We start from the raw sequence: 26557 nt of genomic DNA on the forward strand, positions 1-26557 counted from the left end.
TATGGGCGATAATGTTTGACAGACCAAACAATGGCTAATAATTCTTTCTCAATTGTTACATAATTTAGTTCGGCTTTGTTGAGGGCTCTACTTGCAAATGAAATTGGTTTCCCGTTTTGGTTACTAAGAACTGCTCCTAGGGCATGCTGAGAGGCGTCAGTGTGTAAAATGAAGGTATTATTTTTACTAAAATCGGGAAAATCTAAAACTGGAGGTTTAACAAAGTGTTGTTTAAGTTTATCAAATGCAGCTTGACAAGTGGGTGTCCATTCAAATGGAATTCCTTTTCTTGTTAGACGGTTTAAGGGCATACATGTTTCAGCAAAATTTTGTATATGTTTTCTGTAATAATTTGCAAAACCAACAAAACGTTTAACTTCATCTGCGGATTTTGGCGGTTGCCAATTGTTAATGCAATTAAGTTTTTGTGGATCTGGTTTTATGCCTTCTGCGGAAATATAATGTCCTAAATAAATCAATTCTTTTTTTAAAAAGTTGCATTTTTCCGGATTCAATTTGAGGTAAACCTGTCGTAATCGTTCAAACACATTCATTAAGTTTTTGTTATGCTCCTGCATGTTTTTACCAAACACGACAATATCATCTAAGTAGACAAGACATTGTTCTGCGTTTAAGCCTGACATTGCCACTGTCATCATTCTTGAAAAAGTAGATGGGCTTATTTTAAGTCCCATGGGCAATCTCGTCATTTGGTATTGACCAGTTGGTGTGGTAAAAGCGGTAATAGGTCGATCTTTGTTTCTTAATTTGCACTGGTAGTACCCTTGTGACAAGTCTAGATGTAAAAAATATTTCGATCCAGACAAGGTATCTATGACTTCATCGATATTCGGTAGAGGGAATTTATCATCCTGCAGTATTGTGTTTACCTTGCGATAGTCGATTACAAGTCTCCATTTCTTTTTATCAGTACAAGTCTTCTTGGGAACCAATAATATGGGACTGTTCCATTCCGATTGCGTTTCTTCAATGGTTTTATTTTGTAGCATTTTGCGGATTTGATTATCCACCTCTTCTTTTTGTGCATATGGTAGTCTGTATGATTTTGAATATATAGGCATGGTATTATTTTTAATTTTTAGAGAAGCTTCATAAATTTTAGTTGTGCTTAGTTTGTCGTTTTGTAAACAAAATATGTCATTATATTTGACACAAATTTTGGAAATGACAGCTTTATCATCATCGGGTAAATGTGATAAATCAAGTTCTTTTAATAATTGGGTTGCGTGATCGCTATCGTGTGGTGGTGTTTCGATTTGGATTATATTAATAAATTAAATGAAAAAATAAATTTTCAAAACAACAGTTTTTCCTTAAACGTACTAAAAAATAAAAAATAATGTAAGTTAAATGACATATGTAATTATGTATCAGTTTTTCGTTTTGATCATTATTCGCATTGCATCGAGATTGCTCTCAGTTCGATCGCCATCTACGATGCTATGCGAATAATGACAAAAACAAAAAACTGATACATAAATACATATGTCATTTAACTTACATTATTTTTTATTTTTTAGTACGTTTAAGGAAAAACTGTTGTTTTGAAAATTTATTTTTTCATTTAATTTATTTTATACTTTTACGTATTACATGAACAGAGAAAACAGGATTTATTCTTTTATATGAAAATTGTCATTAAGTTAGTTGAGTCGGAGTGTACTTAAGGACGGAGTACAAATCCACTGCCTGTTACTGCAGGATCTGGCGCAACTCGTTTTGCTTTGCAGTGAACAGAATCGCGATGTCCGAGTACCAATTTGATAATCCTTGATAGGAGTAAGAGTAGGGCTGCATTCTGTTTTAACGTTTGCTATGAGCACTGAGGAAGTGCTCTCGTTCTTCAGCACTGCTGCGAGTGAACACAACATGCGATCTCTCAATGTCACACAGCGCTCTCCCGGGAGAGCTGCTGAAGGAGACCAGCACGCTATCTGTTCAAGTGGGCCAGAACGGGATCGCCAACGCACAGTCATAATCTGGGAGCGAAATATGCGGGTGTTGCTGACACACTCTTTCATTACTGATCTCCTGTCTTTTATCTCTGTCCGATTCAATTTTTGCGACATCCGGGAAGGTGAATGCAAGAAAACTGTTTAAAATCTGCGGCCGGTTTAATAGTAGGTTGTAGTTGTGGAATAGATACAGTTCTATTCTGAAAATTTACCATACGTATTGGTATTTTACCATTTTGTGGATTAGCTATTGTATTTGCTATGTACACATTAGGTTGTAGAATTTCATTAAGAACAACACAGGTATCAGTTTGTGAAGTATCGATGTAGGTAATGAATTCTGTTCTAGCTGGGATTACTAAACATGTTGGCTTGTGAGCGGTGTCACAAGTCAAATTCATATTTTCAAAGTTTAGAATAGCTTTATGTTTTCTTAGAAAGTTTGAACCCAACAATCCTACAATGTGTGAGGGTAATGTGTCTATGATATGGAACACGATTGTAAAACTTTGTGTATTAGCTGAAATGTTTGTTTCAATGCATCCTAAAGATTTAGTATTGCCATTAATTCCATGAATATTTAATATTTTAGTTTTATCTATGACTGCTTCTTTAGGGACATAGTTTACATTTAACACGCAACAGGTAGCTCCTGTATCAATGACAAGGTCGCGATAAGTTCCAAATAAATTAAATTTGGCTTTGACGCCTGTATCAAATTGTAAGTTAACGAAATAAATTAACTATTTCATTATGTTCCTCATTTGGTGGGGTTTCCGGTTCGTTACATTCCTCATTCAAATCAACATTTCCCAAATGCACTCTAGTGTTATTATTATTCCGACTAGTGTATGTTTCGCTCGACGAACGATGTTCAGAGCGGTTATTGGTATAATTTCTGCTATTATTTCCACGTTGGCTATTATTGTTAACAAAATGCCGTTGCTGGTTATTATCCCTTTGATTATTTGGGTGTCGTTGGAATGTTCTTGTTCTATACGATTGGTTAAATTGTTGCCTTGGGTAATACGAGTTATGATAACGTGGTTGTTGAGGTGCTTGATACCAAAGGGCCGTTGACCTATCCTCAATGGGTTCACATTCCAAAGCATCGGATATTGCCTTATTCAACGTAAGCGGATTGCGTGCTTGTAAGAAAAATCTCGTATTGGCCTCGTTTAACCCTTGAATAAATGCTCGCACTACTATTGGATTTACTATGTTATGTGCGGCAAATTCCGTAGTAAAATTTCCAGACGAAACATGTGCTGCAGCTAATTTGGTAGCCATTTTTTCCATCTCATGCCCGAATTCGGTAATCGATTTAGTGCCTTGCTTTAATGCTGTTAATTCTTTTTCTACCGCTAACGGTGTTAAATGAACACTGAAACGGGTACGAAGTAGGCTGTAAGCCTCTTTGATGGTATTTGCTGGGTCTATCACACCATGAGCCGTACCAGTCAAGGTGGTTTTCAAAAATTTTATTATGTCTTTTTCTGAGACGCCTTCAGCATAATCTAACAGCAGTTCAACACTTTCGATGTATGCCGTTAAAAGGGTGTTTGCTCCATGAAAGGGTTTAACTAGCTTTAATGCCAGATTAATATCTAGCCTAGCTGACTTGGTGTTTGCCGGGTCAGTGGTAGCCATGTTTTTTGGTACGTTATGTGTAGTAGTATTTTGAGCTCTAGTGGAGTGGAGTCTAGTTATCATTTAGGAAATTAAGTAGAGAGCAGATGATTTTGGCTTTAGTTATTTAATTTAAAGGAACAGAAAATAATTATTGCTAAAAGACACTTTAAAGTAATCATTAATCTTTTTCAACGAATGTGGTAATAAATTTTTTTTTTTTTTTTTTTTTTTTTTAGTATGTATGTATGTAAATGTACGAATAGATGGAACCTTTTTTTTTTTTTTTACTTGAGAATTATTTGTACTGAATATTGCACGTTTAAGCGACACTTAAAAAAAAGAAAGCAAATGACCGGTCGACCGATTATGGTCGCGCGAGAGTATTATTTATCGATGCGCACACGAGGGATCAACGCACTATCAAACACAATACACGGGTACACACGGCCAAGAATGATGCTTGATTTTTGCCTTTATTCTAAATTTTTTTTTTTTTTTTTTTTTTGAGGTAATACTATTCCGTTTCACTATCACTTGATTTGACACACAATTTAAAAATTTTCACTGTCAGTAAATTAAAAAAAAAATTTCACGCTTACAAACTAATTCCTATCTAGCTTTCATTTCACACACGTTTTTTCGGTTTATGTTTCTTTCTTTGCGCATTTATCAGTGTATGGTGGGTTTCACGTACCTTTTTTTTTTGTAGTAGGGCTGCTGGATCTGCGTACTCAGCTTGATGATGACGCTATGCGTGGGGTGCGGCTTGCACTTTCTTCTTCTTCCGATCTGTGGCTCTGGACTCGCGATGGCGACGGTCGATGCGATGGTTTGCTCCTTCTCAGCAGCGGTTTAACAGGATCGTGGTTCAGCTTGATTACAATGCGCGATAGTATTACTCGGCGCGTTGGTGTGGTCTTCAATCCTCTTCATCGGTTACGGTGCATCCGGATCACTTCGTCTCAGCGCGCGCTTTTTACAACACTTGCCTCTTCTCCTGGTATCCTTTTTTTTTTCTTTTTGGTTTAGCAGCGGTGCGGTTCCTCAACTGATAAAAGGGCTCCTGGCTGGATCGCCATGTTATGTTTGTTACAAATTGTGCTTTTTAACGTACAACAACGTGAACGAGCCTTATTGGCCAAGAGGCAAAGAGCCAAAGAGACCGGAAACCCACCGTATGCGCACTTAAATAATATCCTAACGTGAGTGCCCCGCTCGGGTACTCCCTATCTAGCTTAACGAAACTAACTTAGGAACTAATTCAGTGAGTTACAGTGTGTCTTACAATTATTACTCCACGACAAGTACGAAGATTTCTTTACCGTACTTTGCCTGTTGAGCTGTCTTGTACAGGTGAGTTTCTCCTTCGTTTAGTTCATCTCCAGTTAGTGTCGCCAGTTCAAGTCGTTCTCCCTTCATCTTTCGTTTCAGATTTTTTACGAATCGAATGACCAGCGCAGTGTGCCGCACCAGCTTGGTCCATTCTGAAAAGAGTGAGGGGTCGATTAGTGGCGGGAGAGTTGACTTGTGGTAGTTCACCTGGACTCTAAGTTCGTTGGTGGTAATCGCCATTTCCGCGCGTTCCTGCTGTTTGGGCCACTTATCCGCGTTACTCCACAGAAATTCCGGTCCACGCCACCAACGGGACGTTGAGTCAAATACCGGTTCTTTAGCCCACTTGGTGCCGTCGTCCGCAACGTTTTCATTCGTGGGTACCCATCTCCATTCGTCTATCTCCGTTGATTCAAGTATCTCGTTGACGCGGCATGCCACAAACTGATTGTATTTTCTGTGGTCTGAGCCTATCCAGCAGAGAACATCCTTGGAGTCGGACCAGAAGAAACGCCTTTGTACTGCGGTGGATAATGACGTTCTAACGGTGTTTGCTATCCTTACGCCAACCACCGCGGCTTGTAGTTCCGACCGCGGTATGGAGAGGAACTTCAATGGGGCGACCTTTGTTTTGGCTGCCGCAAAGCTGCACTCCATAAAGTTTCCTTTGATTATTCGTAGGTAGCTGATGGCTGCGAACCCGGCTTCGCTTGCATCAACGAACGTATGCATTTCTACATAACTACTTCCCAGGTGTTTGCTGTAGCATCTCGGAATTTTAACTTCAGCTAGTTGTGGGAGTAATCGTACCCACTGCTTCCATATTTCGTTTAGCTGTTGAGGGATTGGTTAGTCCCATCCGGTTTTCGTTCGCCAAACTTCTTGTATCAGAGTTTTTAATCGCATGAGAAAGTGAGCTAAGAAACCCAGCGGATCGAATATGGACATTAGTATGCCCAGTATTTGTTTCTTTGTGGGAATGTCTCCGGTCGCTGCAATCTTTTGTTCGAGCTTCGGTGATTGTTTAAATGTGAAACAGTCGTCTTTTGTATCCCACCAAAGCCCGAGAATCTTTTCCGTTTTCTTGTTGCCAAGATCAAGACATTTTCCCATCTGTCTTCCTTCGTTAAGTGCGTTTAACACCATGGGTGAGTTTGAAACCAGTTGAACGAAACATTACGTGAAAAAGAATACAGTGCAAATCGTGTAAATCGACGTTGTACAGCTTCAAGTTTTTCGATCCACAGGTTCGTATAGGGGCACCATAAGATGCTGTTAGACTCAAGAATAGAGCGGACGTGGCAAACATAGAGAGCCTTCAGGCATGTCGGGTCGTTGAAATCTTTGGACAATTTACAAATAAAACCTAGCATTCCCAAAGCTTGAGCTATAATTTGTTTCAAGTGGAGGTTAAAATTAAGTTTGCTGTCTAGCATAACTCCTAAGTCACGTACATTGCTGTGACGCTGAATTAACTGACTTGATAGCATATAAGGAAATTCAATAAACCTATCCGTCCTATGGAACGTAATGACACAACATTTATCTACGGATATGCATAGGTTGTTAAGAGCGCACCAATTAGAAAAGTTATCACAGATGGCTTGAAGTCTACGGCAATCAACTAATGATGAAACAGGTAAGAACAGACGAACGTCGTCGGCATACATTAGGCAGGCCTCCTCAGGTATCACAGAAGTTAAGTCGTTGATAAATAAGGAAAATAGCAGCAGGCCTAGGTTGCTACCTTGTGGCACTCCTGAGGTACTCCCGAACGTCCTGGAGACCGCATTGTCAAACTTCACGTGATAGAAGCGATTCGTAAGGTACGATTCAAACCATTGAGTAATACAGGCGGAAAAGCCAAGACGCTGGAGTTTTGCTAATAGGATTTGAATGTCGACACGATCAAAAGCGGATTTGAGATCAGTGTAAATGGCATCGATTTGATGACCTTTAGCGAACGAGGTGTGAATAGTAGAGATAAATTCTAGCAAGTTAGTAGTGACGGATCTTTTCGGGAAGAATCCGTGTTGTTTAACACTGATGATATGGCGACAGCAGTTCATGAGTTCATTGTAGACAATGATTTCAAACACCTTAGAGGAAGCACAGAATGATGTGATGCCGCGATAATTCTCAACCCGACATTTATCATCCTTGTTGTGGATTGGGACCATCCGTGATGATTTCCACGCCGTCGGGAAGATTTGCTGATCGAGCGAGAGCTTAAAGATTCGCGCTAGAGGGACGGCAAACGCTTCGCCACACTGCTTCATGATATCAGCGGGAAGTCCATCAGGACCAGGATTCGACGAAGGTTTTAGGCTTTTTATTGCTGCTAAAACCGACTCAACTGATATGTTGATGTTTTGGCAGGAGAAGGATATAGCATCTGCCGGAACATTATCCAGTATGTTGTGTAGCCTGGATGGGTCTAGCCTAGAGTATGTTGCAAAAAGGCGGACATGAGCTGTTATTCCTTCGTCCGTACTCGCCATTCCTCAACCCGATTGAGAATTTGTCAGTGGAAGCAAATTATTCGACGGTCCAATCCTCAGAATGAAGCGGAGCTGATGAACGCCATCGCAGGAGCAGCTTCGTTAATTACTCCATCTGATTGAGCAGGCTATGTGTGCAATATGTGGTCATATATCACAAAATGCCTCAGAAAGGAAGCAATTAGGGATTAAATATGCACCAAACACAATGTACAAATGTAAATAAGAATGGTTTTGAAAAAGCGATCTTTATGAAAATAAATATTAAAGCTCTTTATGGAAATTAATATTTTCATTTACAATTTTCAGAAAGAATTTCCCGAGACATTTCAAGCCAGCCAAACCAAAAATATTCGAAAAAATTGATACGTAACGGAAAATTCAAACCACGAAATGAAGCATCCACCTCTACAATCGACTCTTTGAACAAAAGCACAAAAGGCTCGGAAAAATGACTGCCGCTAAAAGGTGCGGCGAACGGTCGAATAGGTGCGGTCAACGCGCAAAGGGTGCTCCCATTATCTTAGAAGGGTCTGTCATCTTCTTAATGCTTTGGATGGAGTTGCTAAACGGTGCTCGCGCTGTCTTAATAGCTCCGGCGATCGTATTAATGTTTTGGACGGTGTCACTAAAGGCCTTGGCCATCGCGCTAAACAGTGGTAAAAGGTGTAACATCAGATGGTTGGACGAATTCCAACAATAAGAGCTTTTTTGCGGTAACGGTTCACTTTGTTGATGAACAATTTAAATTGTGTTCTTATTTGTTGGAGTGTTCAGAGTTTGCTGAGCAACATAGTGGTCAGAATATATCAGAATGGTTGAAAGCTGTTTTAGACAAATATGAACTAGGTAACAAAGTAGCTGCTGTTGTAACAGATAACGCAGCGAATATAAAAGCGGCAGTAAGCGAGATGCGTCTAAATCATTTGCCTTGTTTTGCGCACACACTGAACCTAATTGCGCAAAAGTCGGTTCAAAAATCTATCAAATCCACAGTAGATGATATAAAACAAATTGCAATGTTCTTCAAAAAGAGTAGTACGGCAGCTACAAAGCTTGTTCAGGCCCAAGAAAGTCTAAATTTTGCAATGTTAAAATTAACACAGGATGTGGTAACGAGGTGGAATTCCACATTTGATATGATAGAGCGATTTCATAAGAACAAAATTCCAATTTTATCATGCATAGATAGTATGAAAGTCAACAATAATTTATCTACAAAAGATTGGATCGTAATAGAGCAAGCTATAAAAGTGCTTACTAATTTCGATCATGCGACAAAAGTAGTATCAGTAGATAAGACAGTTTCTCTTTCACAAATGGGCCTTTTAGTTAACATACTTACAAAAAAACAGAGCAATTTTTGCAGGATGAATCACTGCAAGATTCAATAAAAATACTGATTGCTTCATTAATTAAAGAACTGTCAGAAAGGTGTAAGCCATTTGTTGAGAGTAGTATGGTTAATCAAGCTATGTTTTTAGATCCAAGAATGAAAGCCCATAGTTTTGAAAACGAACCATAAAGATTTCAGGAAACTTACGATTCGATTCTCGCTATTCTAATAACGTTAAAAAATAAGTCAAAACCTACTAAACCAACCTCTACTAATGAAGAGTGTTATTCTCATTGCCTTTTTAAGGATTTTGCTACAAGCATCAGAAAAGAAAAAGAAAATTCTAGGCCAGAAGAAACAGCAAGACTGGAATTAGAAGATTACCTCAAAACAGAATACATAGAGTTGTCTGAAGATCCCTTAAAATGGTGGCACAAGAATGAAACACCGTTCCCGGCATTATATCAAATAGTAAAAAAAGAATTTTGTGTGCCAGCTACGTCAGTGTCATGCGAGCGGGTGTTCTCAAAAGGAGGCCAAATTTATACGGACAAGCGATCCAGATTATTACCGAAAAAAATGTCGGAAATTCTTTTTGTACAGTATAATTAAAATCAAATAAAAAAAATTGTATTAATGAAGTAGGCAGTGAAGCCGACATGTTCTTAAATAAATAAAAAAAATAGTATTCGATCTAAAAACGAATGACAAAAATAGTTTAAAATCATTTCTAAATTTCGATGGACTATTTCCACTCATTCATATCACTTTCCGGTAGCTTTGCCCCCTTCGCTGGTGGCCAGTAAAATGTTTCAACAGTGGTTAAAGCGGCCACACGCAAAACGATTGACCGATATAACCGTAAAATAACGTGCGAATTGGTCAATGAATGAACTTGGGCTGAAACATTAAAGATATAGGTGAGCTTTAAAAGCAAGGTCAATTAAAGAGCGGGAGACGTAAATAAATTTTGAATAACAAACCAGGATAGAAGAAAGAAAGGAATACCTCACCGGTTCCCCAAGGTTGACTAGAATGGTGAGCAAAGAGACAAAAGGTTCTCCAGGCATGGGTGTCACCCAGACTTTTGAATGTATGAGCGATCGTGGACGGATCGGGAACGAATCGTCCAGGTCCCCCCATGCTTTTGAATACATGGCGGATCCGTACGGATCGCGGACGGATCGCCAACAGGTTCCCCTTCCAAAGTCAGCGAGAATAGTACCAAACGTCCCACAGGCATAGCTATGCCTTCTACTCATTCACAGGAATTCCTTCTACACATTCTCATGTCTCGAGCTGTTACGTGGACTTGAACCGCGTTGTTTCCACTCTGGTCTATGCTCACCTACCGCAAGACCGTCGCTCTTTGTTGAAAACGGTGTGCTAAAAGCCCAATATACAGCCGCTACCGGCCAGCTCTGTCGTACGCTCCTCGAACTTTGTCTTGTAAGCCCGATCGTTGGCTTCTGTGCCAATACGTTCAGCTTTCGCTCCGATTCGCTCGTCTTGTTCGTTGCTGAACAAGGTGACTAAACCAAGCTAAACAACTGGCGAAGGTTTAAAGAGCATCGAAGTCAAAGGTGTATAGTTTTGGTATCAAACATATAAAAAATCAAAGACCGTCGTAATGGCAGTAGAGTTCGAGGAGCGTACGACAGAGCTGGCCGGTAGCGGCTGTATATCTACTGCGTAGTCGTTTGTATGGACTGTATGGGAAATCATCGTTCGCGCTCGCTAGCTTCGCAACCAGCGGTGCTCGTCCTATTACGCTCCGAGCATTGCGGGTTGTTCTCGCGTGGCAGAGTGCGTGCTCAACCAAAGCGGGGCATTTAAACTTCCTATCGTTTTGCGCACTTACAAGTGCACATCTGTTTGAGCTCGACCAAGGCGGAGGCATTTAAACCTCTCGTGGAGCGAATTCATATGGCCAACGCCCCTAGGAACATTCGGCCATACAAAATGCGAGAAATCCACTCAAACCCGCTCAAAATCCCTCGAAATCACTCGATCTTTGTTGTTTTTAGTGTATTGATCACCCAAAATAACTCACGATGAGCTGTTGGTCGGCGAAGCGCTTGGCCAGTTTCTTTTGGTTGTATTGGTGACTCCCATACATACAAAATGTGACCGCAAAAGGTGCTCGGTCTGTACGTTTGGGAGTTCTTTCCTTGCATTTCCAACGCCACTTCCCTTGCGTTGTACCCCGCTGGTCCATTGATTTACGTGGGCACCTCATCGTCGATCGATTCGATCGAAACACAAAACGTTGCCTTCTCTGTTCTGCGCTTTGATCCATATTTGTCACCCAATTCATATAATTTTGCGGGTTTGGTATCCCTCGAGCAAAAAAATGCACTAACACGCCGTTGTATTCATTCGTTGATGGTACGGCTGATCAGCTGTTGTGATGTGTTTATGTTAATCCAACGGGGGCAAGCTTTTTATTTGAAACCTTGACAGATATTTAAAATATGAAAGGCTTAAATTCTATGATAATTGATAATGTGTTGATGTAGTTTGTTTTAATAACAAATGTTGGTAAAAGAGTAAATGAGGCCCCGGCCGCCATGTTTTCGATCGTGGCTACACCTCTTGTGGACGTTTAAACTGAATGTATGCAATTGGTGATACATTAGTTCGTTAAATTCAACCTACGAGTATTTGAATCGTAGTGTGTACCGTTAATTTCGGCTACGCAATCAACCTAAGGGTGCGGTATGAGGGGGGCCCACGGGCCCCCCTTATTTCTCAAAACTATAACAAACTCTCTTTTTCAGTAGACCTAGCGCAGTCCGCTCGCTTCGCTCGCTGCGGGCGCGCCGCCGTTTCCAAATCATTTCTTCGTCTAAACTCATTGTTTCATGCTGTCCATCATGTGTGGTATAGTTTAGTTACTAGTAACTTATAGTAACTTAACATGTAAAAGTATATTAACCCGCATTCAACCTCTACTGCGTGATTAGTTTAAACCGTTATGTTCTTTTAAGCGAACCGTTAGCGATCAAATATTTGAAAAGTATGCATGCGTCGTGCTTTGCATAGCTTCAGGCGCTTAATGTGAACCAGTAGGAAGAGGAGAATCTAGCCCGGGGCCTCATTTACTCTTTTACCCAAATGTTAACTTTAATATTAGCTTTACTCAACTATCTTCCGTAGTGGTTTTTCTGTAAGAAAATTGGTCTATTATTTTTATTGCATACGTATAAATTTGGAACGGTGAATTAATATATGAGTCATAAAACAGTCATAACAATAATTCACCATTTTAATTTTTCCGCAATTTTGAAATCTTTTAACTTCGTTTCGTAAAGTTTATAGTAATCAAACGGACTTCTTTCCACCTAAAAAATTCATTGCACATTTCAAAACATCAGCTTGGAATCTACTACATATTTTAGCTTTTTTTTATGTATGGAGTTCCATGTACACTAAAAACTCGAAAAATGTTGAACTGTCAAAGCTGAAACTTTTCACACATATAGTTTAAGCACTGCAGATGTTGTTGAAGGTTTGTTTGATCACTATTTTTCGAAAAAATCATCCAAATTTTACAATTTAAACTCAGTTTTACTAACACAAACAAAACAAGCATGTAAACAAATGTCAAGGTGTATCTACTATAGCTACAACAAGGTTTACACATCACGGGGAAATTGATGAAATATCTAACATTTTAAATATGCCGTTATTGTTACTATTAAATTAAATCGAACTTAGAAAATATTTTCTCAACCTCTTCTTCGGCGAGCAACGCCGGGGCGTCAAGCTAGTTATTATTAAACTTAAAACATCCCAACATGCAAGAAATTTGTAGATAGATTAACAGCTACGTTTCACAATAGTTTTGGACAAAGTATGATTGATTTCAGCAACATCGATTTTAAAATAGAATAAAATGTCAATTTTAATTTTTACACCCTCAAGGTGTTATCGAACAATTATCAGCTGGCCCGTAAAAGCGTAATTCGAGACCTTGGCACCATTCTTGACTATAAACTTACATTTAATGACCACTACAAAACTGTGATAGACAAAGAAAATCGTATACTGGGCTTCATTATGAGAAACGCTAATGACTTAAAGGACCCTATGTGCCTAAAAGCTCTATATACCTCCCTAGTTCTCTCAACATTAGAATTTAATTCTGTCACTTGGACGCCATATTCCGCAGTTTGGATAAACAGACTAGAGTTAGTTGAGCTTAGGTTCACTAAATTAGCTCTCTATTACGCACCATAGTTCAGGCCTACTAATCAGATATGCTATCGTGATCGTTGCTCACTATTAGGTTTGCAACCCCCGTCCTATAGGCGAAATGGGGCCCAAGCCACGTTTATAGCCAAACTTTTAAATAACGAAATTGGCGCACCATCACTACTAGATAAACTAAATATTTCTGCGCCGGAAAGGGCCCTGAGATCCAGAGACACCATCAGAGTCCCACACACAAGTACGGCATATGCGAGCAACGGCCCGATCATCGCTATGTCTAAAATGTTTAATATATTCAGCGCCTACCATGATTTTCATGTTAGCACGACTAGTGATTTCATATTTGTCAATGAAAGTGTGCAATCAAATTGATGGTATTGTATGCATCGACTTGGCGCCACCTCAACTAAGTTCGTGCGTGAAAGAAAACATATCCATTCGGCTAACACACTCGTAATTCCTGCGGAAGGAGTTCCCCATTGTGATCGGTTTTCTACCGATACAACTATCCCCATAGAATCGAGTTGCTTAGATTGTGCCTGGTCATACGCTTTGGCGCCACAGACCCACAAATCAAAATAAAGAAGTACGAATTAAATACCTCCCGCTTTTGTTCAATCACCCGCACCACCACGCCAAAATCTAAAAGTCTTGCACACATTGCCAATGTTGGCGCCAACTTTCACTGCCAATATGCAGATTCTATGGTATCGCCATCTGTCGGAAAAGTTTGCAACCAAATCTTGCTCAACCAAAAAAATTTGGTTGCAACCTCGCCAATGTTTGACAATTCAATATTACCTAGTACAGAAATGGTAAACAAACCAGTATACCAAGCGTAAACAACCATTCGCATTCAAACACAACTGGTGTTGTTTATTTTTAATGTAAAAACGAGTATAGAATGAAATTTAAAACAATGTTGTCGTCGCCAACTTGTCGACAACTTGCGCTGATACTTCACACATGAGCAATGCCAAGGTAAGCTATTCTGACAGAAAAACAGAGGTTGTCAAGTATTGCTTTGGTATTACCTTGGCAGGCATTGCTAAGGTGTGCAAGAGTTTTAAGACCCACAATGCAGGCAATCGCACACTCCCTTGCGAAAGCGTGTGTAAAATGGAATGATTAATAAAAGAATGGGGTTGACAAAACCTACCTGCCTACAGCAGAAGCCTGCCGTCCGGGCCAGCGCTTCAGGCATGCATGTGCGGCATACCCAACAATAGCCCAGCCAGTGCTAGGCTTCGAAGGCTGTCCACGAAAGTGTGAATGAAGTGGATGATGAAAGTGAACCAAACGTTTGCTTGCAAATACTGTATGGATAAAATTCGATCTGATTGTGCTGCGCGCGATAGCTTTCAATGTATCGTGGCCGGCTACTATACCAATCGTTCATGGTTCAATTCCATGTAGAATTGTCAGATCCTTTCCTTCTGTGGAGTTTCTGCAATCTTACATAAATATTATGGATTGGATCGTCGGACATGGATTGGACATCATTCCTCCTCCAGTATCGACGATCGACTGACGAGAACGATGGTTGGCGATGGCGATGGATGGATGAATAATATGTGGTTGTAGTAAGGAAGGTACTACTCCACCACTGGCAAGAAAAAAGAGGGGGCAAGTGTACGGAAACGTACACACCCATTTTTTTTTTATTTCCCCGACAGGCTCTCAAAAAGGTCGACGAAGCGGGCATCATCGACCCTTTCGTCAGTACATTCGTCGACCCTGCGATCTGGAGCTCATTTCGCGGGTGCGGGGTAGTATGGAGAGATTGCTCCTAGGGTGATACAACGAACGACAACGAACGAGTTTGTGAGGTGAGAATGAAAGAAAACTATCTCACTTGGCGGCATTTTGGCTTGGACGGACGATCCGTCGGATCCGCCGGATCTCTGCTTGGTGAATCGGGATCCGTCGCTCACGCCTAGGATGGGATCGATCCGTATAGTTCCCGCTCTTTGGACTCATCTCTAGTTCTGACGTTCACCGGTACAACACTCGTAGGGCTCATGATCCCAGGACGTCGAACTTTTCTTCAGTATTTGCCAGGAATTCACTATTTTGTAAAGGTATACAATGGTACAACAGCATGCCAAGAGAGATTGCCGAGGCTGCAAACGTTCGCGAGTTCAAGCGCTTGTGTGCCGTGTACGTTAACCGTCCGATCACTAACCAAAGTTTCACCCTTCGTCTCATAACCGGGTACCCGGGTACCCACCAAAAGCGGGCTACAAAGTTGAGCGATTTTTGTGTAAGCATTGTCGATTTTCAACCGGCAATCGAATTTGATGTTAAATGCTAAGAATGCTATAGTACTAGATAGTATCACATGGGTGGGAAAAATAAAAGTTGATCAAATTTGTAATCCATCAAACCGTTAAACAGGTGTTTTTTGAGTAACGGCTAAAAATTAAAGCACAACAGATTGTTGGTTCTACCCACGCATGTTGTTACATCAAGCTCCAAACGGTAAGGCGCTATTTCCTAGTAGTTTTCGTGGATGGCACCTACCCATTCCAAAAGTTGAAAAGATGATCGTATATTAATAAAAATTAACATTTTACGAGAGAATCACAAAGAGTGTATGTGAATGAAGAATTCGTTTCTGATTCAGAAGAATCTGATGAGTGTCACAAAAAAGTAGACCTTCGAAGATTACTAGAATGCTATCCATTCTCGATACATTCAAATTATTTTTCACTCCACAAATGATCGATACATAATACGCCATTCAAACAAGAAGGCTTAGATCATCCTATGATGCGTATAACCAAAAGAATGCGGGAAGAAACCATCGAAGTGGAAAGCAATTGATTTGGAAGAAATGTATGCTTTCCTGGCTATTAGTCTATCTGGCGCCAACTACTCTAATACCGATAGTGCAGGAGATATGTGTAAGCCGTGGTCATATCCACTATATCGTGCAGTAATATTGATCAATCAGTTTAGTATCATAATGCGTTTTGTCCGATTCGATGATGGGAATACTCATGCCCAGCGCATTTAAGATGACAAAGTTGCTCCGATACGCCATATATGGGCTATACTAAATAGTAATTTGGCAAAAAATTATGAACCATCGGAGTACTTAGCAGTCGGCGAGCAGCTTTTCCCGTACCGTGGACGAACCAGGTTTACACAATACATCAGTGGCGTCTCGTGAGAAAATGAAATGGTTGTGCACTTTCAAAAAAAGTAATACCTTCTTAGGTAAAACATATAACGTGGTTTATTAGAACCAGAACGACACGAAACACGAGGACGAATTTGGTCAGGATGTTAAGTGAAAGAATAGTTTGAGGAACCGTGAATGGTCTATTAAGTTCTGCAATCTTTCAGCTTCAGAGTTTAACAGCTCATCTACGATGTCCTGCTCAATGTTGATGTATAAATTGAAAAATTGAAAAATCTTTCGAATAAAACTGTGTGCACCAGCAGTATTGCCCAGTCCAGCAAATATAGCCAACAATTTCAAGCTAATTAAAAAATGTCTAAGCAGGCACCTAGACATTTTTTAATTAGCTTTAAATTGTTGTCAACATTTGCGTTTTTGTTTCTTCGATTTTATTCCAAAGTTTTATTTTCTTCCAAATTTACTTCCACGTCAATATCTACTCGATAAATATATCCGCGGTTAGTCAATGTCTGTGAATCAAATTCTTATTTGGCAAATCAGACTCACCTCGGGTCCGGCCTGGGTACAATCTAATGTTCACAAGAAAGGCACCTATACATTGACAATTTCACATGGACGCATTCAACACATGCACGAGAGAACTAATGTGTACATATACGATTGGCTAGTGCACTGGCAGAAGTGCCCACCCTTAAACCAAACTGATCGACTTTCCAACTGGATTTGTCTCTTGCTAATAAGAAAACTAGCGCTTCTTGACCGTTCGTAATGAGGATGGTATTATGAGACTGTGGTTAAGAGAACTGTTCTTATTTGATTAAAGATGCTCGTTTGTAGCAGCGGTGCACCAGCAGAAGTGCCCAGCACAACGTTGTAAAGCGTTCAGTAGATTTTAAACGCAACTGTTACGGGTGGAAATTACAATAAAATAACTAAACAAATAATTTTGTGATTCATTTTAAAGATTCATGACTGTGCAGTGCACAGGTTGCTCAGGTGGACGAGACGCCACTGCAATACATACTTTACAAACCAGCCAAATATGGGATTAAAGTCTGGTGGATTTGTGACGCTGTGAATTCGTATCCTCTCAATGGCTAGATTTACACTGGGAAATCGAATGCTGGCCGTGGAAAGAACGTTGGGAAGAGAATTGTTAAGGATTTAGTCGCTTCTTATAAAGGGTCAGAAACGTAACAATGGATTTTTTTTCACTTCGTTGCCATTAGCCAAATGTTTACTGTCCTGGACCCTAACCATTGTTGGTACTTTGGAAAAAATAAGCCATTTATACCACCTTCCATGATAGGTTTGAAACAACGTGAAGAATTATCTAACTTTGATCGGCTTCAATGAAAAATTAACCATGTGCAGCTACATGCCAAAAAAGAAAAAAAACCGTGATCATGCTATCCTCAATGCATCTGGAAGCGAAAATTGGTGATGGAGAATAGAAAAAAACAGAAATAATTGAATAACTGGTCAAAAGCTGGAGTGGACCCCATGGACAGTATGCTTGGTAGATATACTACAAAAGATCTATTCAAAGTCGCTTGATTTGCATCTTATATATTATATTATATTATGAAAACAACAAATCAATAAAGCAGTACATGTGAGCAGTGCACAATTTTATTTGCGAATACGTATATGTGGAATAAAATGTTTTATAGTATAAAAACTATATTCTATCTACTTCTGCATTGTTTATAATTAAAATTGCTAAAAGTCCTGAAAGACAATACAATGTATTATGTTTGATGTATTCAGAAGACAAATTACAGGCATTCCCGGATAAACGGTATATTATTGTCCATAAACCTAGCATTCATACCTAAGTGATGTGATGGGGGTACCCTGTTATTGTATGGAGGAAGTTTTGTTTAATCACTTATAACTATTATTGAGTTATTAAGTACTATGCACGGTGTTGCAAATTTGGTGCAAAAAGCCTTCATTTCTGGGGATCTAAAGTGGCGTAAAACGATTCGGAAGAAAAGTTACAAAATTCTCCCATGGAAACTGAAATGGGTACCCGGGTACCCGGTTATTGATCGGACAGTTAAGCAGGTTGTCAAGTAGAACCCTGTAGAATGTGTAATGTCTCGTAGTTGTCTATTGTGAAAATTTAATGTTTGTAAGCATCGCTCTTGTCATCACGATCTCACAGATGATGATGATGAGATTTTTGTTTTGCAAATTTTAATGTAAATTAAAAAAAAATGGAACAACATATCTTTGAGACACGCGCGCGTAAAAGTAGAAATTTGAAGTTGATCTTTCTGTAGGAACTGCCCATCCAACACAAAATGAACATTTCTCCATACAAAATGGGTCCCGGTTTTGTCAACGGTTCTCTCAACGATCGTCCAGTTAAACCGGGATAATTCATTCGGAGCAAAGCCGGCAAAAACGAAAAAGAGGAGAGCCCTGATGGGCCCCCTTCTCTCTTCTGCCTTCTACAACACTCTCATGCCTCGAGCACACAGCGGGATTCGAACCCAACCTCTCCAACTCCGGTCTGTGTACGCTAACCACTAGACCGGCGCTCTTGCTTGAGAATGGCGCGCTAAATGTACAATATATATCTAGCTACGATGCGTTTGCATGCATCGTTAGCGATCGCTAGCGTAGGCCTCAACCAAGAGCAGGCCATTTAAGGCTCTCGCGGGGTCTTCGCGTACACTCTCTGCACTGCCGTACGGTGGAGAGCGTGTAATTGTATGGAGCGAATTGCGCTCTTTGAGGGCTTCGCACTTGTTTGTATCCACGCGTGCTCAGGCTTCATACAAGTTTTGCTCACTCTTCATATAAGTTACGCTCGCGGGCGGGTCGAAAATTGTCGGCCCTGCAGCGCGAATGCGACGGAGCATAAGTCAGTCGCTGCGTCTCGCTCCGATCCACGGGGATAGGCCTGAGTTCATTCAAAATTGGTAGTAGGGTGTATCAGTCGCTCTTGTGCAACCCATCCAACACAAAATGAACATTTCTCCATACAAAATGGGTCCCGGTTTTGTCAACGGTTCTCTCAACGATCGTCCAGTTAAACCGGGATAATTCATTCGGAGCAAAGCCGGCAAAAACGAAAAAGAGGAGAGCCCTGATGGGCCCCCTTCTCTCTTCTGCCTTCTACAACACTCTCATGCCTCGAGCACACAGCGGGATTCGAACCCAACCTCTCCAACTCCGGTCTGTGTACGCTAACCACTAGACCGGCGCTCTTGCTTGAGAATGGCGCGCTAAATGTACAATATATATCTAGCTACGATGCGTTTGCATGCATCGTTAGCGATCGCTAGCGTAGGCCTCAACCAAGAGCAGGCCATTTAAGGCTCTCGCGGGGTCTTCGCGTACACTCTCTGCACTGCCGTACGGTGGAGAGCGTGTAATTGTATGGAGCGAATTGCGCTCTTTGAGGGCTTCGCACTTGTTTGTATCCACGCGTGCTCAGGCTTCATACAAGTTTTGCTCACTCTTCATATAAGTTACGCTCGCGGGCGGGTCGAAAATTGTCGGCCCTGCAGCGCGAATGCGACGGAGCATAAGTCAGTCGCTGCGTCTCGCTCCGATCCACGGGGATAGGCCTGAGTTCATTCAAAATTGGTAGTAGGGAATCACGTGGCAGGCGCCTCGAATTCATCCATTGATGATTTTTTCGACGTGACCAACTGTTTCACGGATAAGGTTTGCTTAATTTGCCAATCCTGGAAAGTGGTAACTCCCCTCCATATGTAGGATAAGGGAGATACCGGCTACATGAATAGGAGAGAGCATTTTTTGGCCGTGCACTCCGGAGAGCGGTTCCACGATTCCTGTCTTATGGAAGTTGTGCTAACCGCTGTACGCAAGGAAAAGAGAGCTGACTGGTCTTTTTCGTGAAGGTTCACTTTGATCCCACCACTTCGTGATTTGCTTTAAAGTTTAAACAAATATCTTATGATAACTCCGCCATTCTCAAACCTGTGTTGGGGTAAGAGGTAGGACTCATCATCATCATCATCATCATCATCATCATAAGTTCGTGCGCGCTGGTTATTTGGCAAATCCGGGCTACTTTTCAAGGTGCATAAATATAGAAGGTGACTTTATATCTCTTTGCCAGGGGTGCCATATTTGAGAAGTGTTATGTCAAAAGCTCAATCCTTCTCCGATACCCCCCCCCCCCCCCCCCCCCCCCCCCCGCCCCTCAAAACCCATATATACCACAGAAGTTCGGTAGTGAATCAGAGCGGAGGTTAGCAGTGCACAAGTTTCCTGAAAGGGTTAGCGGAAAAGTAAGGTTACGGCACGACCGCGTGGTCACGCCGAGCTGGAGCTCAGGTCAGACAAATCCTAGCTGCCGCACATCTCGTGCTGTTTGAGTCAATCAAGCGGACCACGAGTTCTTGTGTCCTGACAACGGAAGGAATTATCCCTCCCGTGGACGGCGGGTGGACATATGGCTTTTATAGCCAGTCCTAAAGGACGAGCCCCTTCATAGGAGTTCGGACAGAGTCGGTACGCCTCTGATTACGAGTAAGGGAACAAACGTTCGACTTAGCGTAGGAGGATATACCCCGACTCGCATAGCGAAAGAAGAAGAAGAAGAGATTTGTGCGACATTTTTTTTTTTGTATGGAGTTCGGGCGCCTGTCAGGCGACGTCGCGTTCCGTGACGGGACGTCGCGCTGTAGTGTGGACCCCGAGTAAGGGAACAAACGTTCGACTTAGCGTAGGAGCTCCTATGTTCCTGGGCTACGTTCTATTGGTGCCGCAGGACAAGTAAGATCGATCTGTGCAGCCTGAATACCCATCTCGAGAATGCAAGCGCAAACTACGAAGGAAGCATGGTTTAGCTGATGCAGTCTGACCTAGCTTACTGCCTGCTCGATTCAAAGGCACAAGAGATTGTCTGCGTCATTTTCTTCAGCGTACTAAACACCCGGCGACTCGGGACTGTTTCCAGCGCTGCTAACCAACTTTCCACTACGCTTTGTGAAAGTAACATCTTTCATTACCGACCTACCCGATTATTGAGAGGTAACATTCTCCTTGCTGCTGCTGCTGAGCGACGAGTTTTTCTTACGACGGGCCGCATCCTCGTAACAGAGCGTTAGCGAACCGTTCGCGTCCTGTATGACCGCCGTCTGCTGCCAACGAGTAGACGGAAGTGATCGAAGAGGTGATATTCGTCACCACCGCATTTTACACCGTATCCGCAAGCTCCTTGATCTCATGCTCGATCACCGTTGCCACCTCAGACATGAACGAGTTCGGTGCAACCGGGACCACCCCGCTAGGCGAGAACCCCGCTAGGCGGTACGTTCATAACACAGAAGAGGAAGATAGCAAAAAATAGCCTGGAGGTGTAAGGGAGAAATCATGCATCGAGTCTTGTACACAACATCCAAAGTATAGGTCAGGGGTGGTTGCGGATGGAGGAAAGTACTCGAAATCGCCTAGCGGGATCTTGACTACAAATGGCGCTTTGGACTTGTCAAATTTTCACCGAATCGTCGAGCAATTCTAGTACCTACACAAGGAAACACACAAGTGTACAGACACGGGCTACCATGTTTCACACACCATGTTGGATCGAAGCGGTACGTTCATAACACAGAAGAGGAAGATAGAAAAAAAATAGCCTGGGCGTGTAAGGGAGAAAGCATGCACCGAGTCTTGTACACAACATCCAAAGTATAGGTCAGGGGTGGTTGCGGATGGAGGAAAGTACTCGAAATCGCCTAGCGGGGTGTCGACATGGCCTGGCATAATGTTGAGCTGCAGTGCATCTCTATGGCAACATTGGAATAAACAAAATGAATTATAAGATACATTACAAAGGAGGTATTTGATATGCGCTACAATTGTAGTTGCGTTTAAAATGTTCGCAAGCAACAATATACTCAAAACTGGTGTATACCGTACAAGATCGCCTATTTCTAAATTACAATTCAGGTATGTAATTTTTTTTTCAAACAACTAAATTCAACTCAACAATTTATCTGTTTTGCTTATTTCCAATTTTCTAATTCTAGATTGACCATTCAAAAAATCCATTCTCTAATTGATATACCTACCATGAAAGGACTCAACATGAATCTTAACAAAGAAGAAATTCCAGAAAATAATTCTAAAGAGAGTCGGCTTGTTTATTGGCAGGAAAAAGTATTCAGCCAACATGAAATTAAATACTACGGATTTAAGGAAAACTGCAAAACGGAGCGTCAAAAATTGTACTACAAGCGTTTTAAACTGGAGAGTAATATGCCGAGCATGTTGTTTACTTACGTTGAAGGAGACAATTTCTCTCCAGATGATCTTGACAATCAAACCCAACACCGTTTAACAGACGTTCTACTTGTTGATAAGCAATCTATGTATCTGATGGCGGACTTAGGGGAGGATGTGTTGATGTTCAGCATTCAATGGTTTCCTAAAGAAGGCATGCTACTTGTATATCCGGATTTCAACCGAATGTCCATAGATCCGTATTATCATGAGGTACGAGGCTCGAATTTACAAATGTATCACTATTCTCTTGAAAAATGCACAGCTAAGGGTAACATCCTTGAGGCTCATAATATTCCAACACATGTTGTTGCTACAAGCATGAAAAAAACTTTAGATGCATTACCCCTTGCTCGAGATGAACGCTTCATTATGCCAAAACACTTAAAACAAAATTTGCTAATCTTGTTAGAAATCGTTAGTGCTTCAGAATTCAAGTACGATAAAATCCATGTACGTTATCAGATAGTATTACCCACTGACGTTAAAACTACGGAAGAAAACGCTACGTTGTTAGGAAGTACTCACAGCTCAAAAAACAATATCGGTAATTGGCAATTTGGACATTGCCATGAGTTGTTCCTGATAATGAGCGAGTGCGAGGAAATGCATAACAGTATTTTGAGTATTTTCTTCGAAGTCATTGCTATCGACAGCTGCCAGCGGGAAAAATATCTCGGGTACGTAAAGCAACATAGTGTCTTTAAAAAATCAACTTATTGGTATTGTGCTTCATTTACAGCTTTTGTCATCTTTCAATACAACTACGACCTACAAAATCCGAAGTGACTTTGAATGTCATTAAACTTACCCACTGTAGTATGTCATTTGACCGTTTAGAAGAATTTTTGGTTGGTAATCGGCGAGAAATCGATTTAACATCGTTCTACGGGAAGGTAAGTAAACATTAGAAACATTCAGCTTGTGCATTACCCATTACTTATTTTGTTTTACAGAAGAATATCAGTGTGCTTAGCCGCTACGGTCACGAAACAATTGCATCTGGCAATGTCAAAATACGTTATCAGGTGGTCCGGCAGCACCAGCCAAATGTATTGAATGAAGGTTTTTATAAAGCAAATATAGTGTCCAAAAATGTTAGTTTAACAGAGCTAGTTGCAAAATATAATGCAGCTAGAGAGCGTTTGGAGGAATTCGTCGAATTACAATATTAGTACAGTAACAACTATACACAAAACAATAGATTGAATCGCATAAGTACCTCCCATTTTCATAGACCCAGTATCTTAAATTTAGCCTAGATGAGTAGCAATCATTTGTTCTGATTTTAACGATCATTTTTGCCAACGGAAACGATTGAAAAGTGCATCCAATTCATAAAAAATACGCTAGACGCCGGACTAAATGATCGTTAAATGAACATATCCGTATGCGATTCCACTTAACAAGTTGGACGTTCGTAGCTTGTCTCCACGTAATAAGTGTGAGTTACGATCTTTATGTTAAAATAAAGGTCACTTAAAGAAGAGAAAACACAACGTAGGGATATTTCTTCAATAATATTATTTAGTACAGTATTTTATGAGTAATAAATAATAAACAAAACAGTAACGCCCTAATGGGTCTTGCTTATTGTAAACGATCTTCTCAAAAATTACTCCCACGATAGCATAACATCTTTTCTGCCCCATTTCCTATTGAACAGTACACAACTGAACATTTGAACACAACACCCCCTTATAAAAAAACTGACTGCCTACCTCGGGTTTGACCTGCTGCAACCAAAATGTAGGTGAGATGAAGGACCATGACGACCCTGCAAAAAAAAATACTCTGATATGTTTTTGCTAAATTGCACTAAATGATGAAGTATACGTATAATATACCTAAAAAATTGCCTTGATTTTATTAGAAAAACAAAGGAACTTTGTTTGTTATGAACCCACCTGCATAGCAATTACTCTGCGAGAGAAACACAGCACAGCGCCCGAATCGGGAAAATTTGACATTGAATTCGCCTTAAGCAACGGCTAGACACAGCAGTAATCGCACGAATATTCCCGGGAATCCCGCTGGACGACGGGAAACTCCATATGAAAAAAAACGGATTTCGTTCCCGCTATGTTTAAAAAACGCAAAACTACGACCTGGCGGGAACGGACGCATTTGCTTAATTGAAACGTTTCAGGAAAAGTTTCATTCGCTTGTACAACAACGTCGGATATAGATATATATAACGTATATAGATGTGGCCGATGTTGTTGGAGAGAAACCAAAATGCGAGTAGTCTTCTACGCAAAATTTTGGAGGAGGAACTCAACAACACCATTCATAAACTTTATATTTGATAATGATTCACAATTCCACTTTTACCTGCCGCCAATTTAGATCACGTAAACAAACTAAAACGTAACTCGGGGTCCACACTGCAGCGCGACGTCCCGTTTCTAAAGTAGCCCAGTTTCGGCAGAACAATCGCGCAAGCCAAGTGCGACAGAGGTAGGGGAGTATGTGGAAATATGTATCACATTGGGGCGCAAACTCGGTTAAATTTTTTTGTTGAATTTTGACGTAGTAATGCATGATATTTGTTTAGCTACGTATTTTATGCACCCTGAGTGAGTTTGGCGCTTCTACATTTGAAATTCACTGAGAAAACAAACTTAAACATACAACGACGATATCTTGCCCCAACGTAGGAAGTATATATTACTCCGTCATCTCCTACTTGTTGAAGAGCAGTTTGTTTACGTTTCGGCACCCGAAAAAACTTTGGTAAAAATATCAATTAAAACTGAGTTTCATAACTGAATTACATTTGTGAAGGCTAGAAATAAGTAGTACAACGAAAAATCCGATGTTTCGTGGAGAATATTGCTCGTTTTGTTCGCGTTTGTGTTTCGGTTTGTTTACGTTTTGTCCGGTCGGTTTGTCTACGTTTCGAATTGACATTTGACAAGAGCTAGCGTGATGTCGCGTTTTTCGTTGTTTCTACACTAGCGCGATTTGTGCGACATTTTTTTTGTATGGAGTTCGGGCGCCTGTCAGGCGACGTCGCGTTTTGTGACGGGACGTCGCGCTGTAGTGTTGACCCCGAGTAACGTCCGACCGTTATCAACATGGTCTAATGTAATACTCCGGGCTTCTTTTCAAGGTGTATAAATATAGAAGGTGACTTTATGTCGCTTTGGAAGGGGTGCCATATATGCCATATTCATCAACAAGGGATCAGGACGGACAATGATACTAACCGTATCGCTTGCCAATAGTCTTTGCCCATCGTAGACCGTCAGCTTGAAAACGTACGTTCCCGTGACAATGTCCGTTAACTGAAAGCAATCAACGAGGAATAATATATTAATAGGCATTACAACAAAAGCCAACAAGGATCGTACTATTTGCACTGGCTGTTGATCACTTCCATCGATGACGGCGCCGGTTGCCAAACTTACCGGTTCCTGTGTCCAGAAGTAGCTACCATTCAGCACGAGTACTTATCATATAGATTATCTTAAATAAAACTTCCCATACGTCGATGCCGGTTGGAAAAAGTTCTTCAAGATATTATTAAACAATTTGGACACTTAATATTTTTCTAGCTCATAAAAATAGCCTGGTCTGTTCTGTTTTGATCGAAAAAAAATTGTTGTTAACCAACACAATCTCACAATCATTCGTTTGACATTCTCACCGTCCGGCATACCGATCGTCAGTTCTTCTGAACGAGGGCAGTGTGAAAAGGAAAGGTTGTGATTCAGTCGCGTTGAACTCACTCTCGCACACCATGTTGTTCCGGACGCTGTCAAAATCAAAGTGATTACTATCCAGGTGGGTTCATTCCGAACAAATCACCTTGATTTTTTTAGAAAAATAAAGGAAAAATTTGACAATCGTTCCGGGCTTTATTTATGCTTACAATTTGCCAGTTGTTGTTTCCAAAGTTCTTTCCGATAGCGTAAGAATGCCGTATTTATCCTGTTCAGCTGTTTTTTTGCAAAAATAACTCATGGAATGGGGAAAAATGAGATATAATGAAGATATTGTCGTTTTAACTAACACGTTTCGTGTAGCATTGTAGCAACAAAGTGTTAACATATGTGCCTTTGGACGACCTAACCGCATTAACCATCTCGTCCAACCTCATTTACTAGATGACTTTGCAATGCATCGTAGATGGAACTGTGTC

At 40.9% G+C, this 26557-nt stretch overlaps 2 protein-coding genes across 2 annotated transcripts; one reads left to right on the top strand and one right to left on the bottom strand.

Annotated features, from left to right (window-relative positions):
• Nucleotides 1–4898: 4898 nt before the first annotated feature.
• On the bottom strand, nucleotides 4899–5672 carry LOC131264460 (uncharacterized). Its single transcript, XM_058266760.1, has one exon. It carries the CDS (start codon nucleotides 5670–5672, stop codon nucleotides 4899–4901), a length of 774 nt encoding a protein of 257 aa, XP_058122743.1.
• A 16331-nt stretch (nucleotides 5673–22003) lies between these two features.
• Nucleotides 22004–23858, top strand: LOC131264461 (uncharacterized). The gene is made up of 4 exons (XM_058266761.1): nucleotides 22004–22077; nucleotides 22158–23090; nucleotides 23153–23306; nucleotides 23367–23858. The coding sequence occupies exons 1-4, from the start codon at nucleotides 22004–22006 to the stop codon at nucleotides 23583–23585; spliced, it is 1380 nt and encodes a 459-aa protein (XP_058122744.1). The 3' UTR covers nucleotides 23586–23858.
• The last annotated feature ends 2699 nt before the right edge of the window (nucleotides 23859–26557 follow it).

This window comes from Anopheles coustani, chromosome 2 (assembly GCF_943734705.1).
Source record: "Anopheles coustani chromosome 2, idAnoCousDA_361_x.2, whole genome shotgun sequence".
NCBI lineage: Eukaryota > Metazoa > Arthropoda > Insecta > Diptera > Culicidae > Anopheles > Anopheles coustani.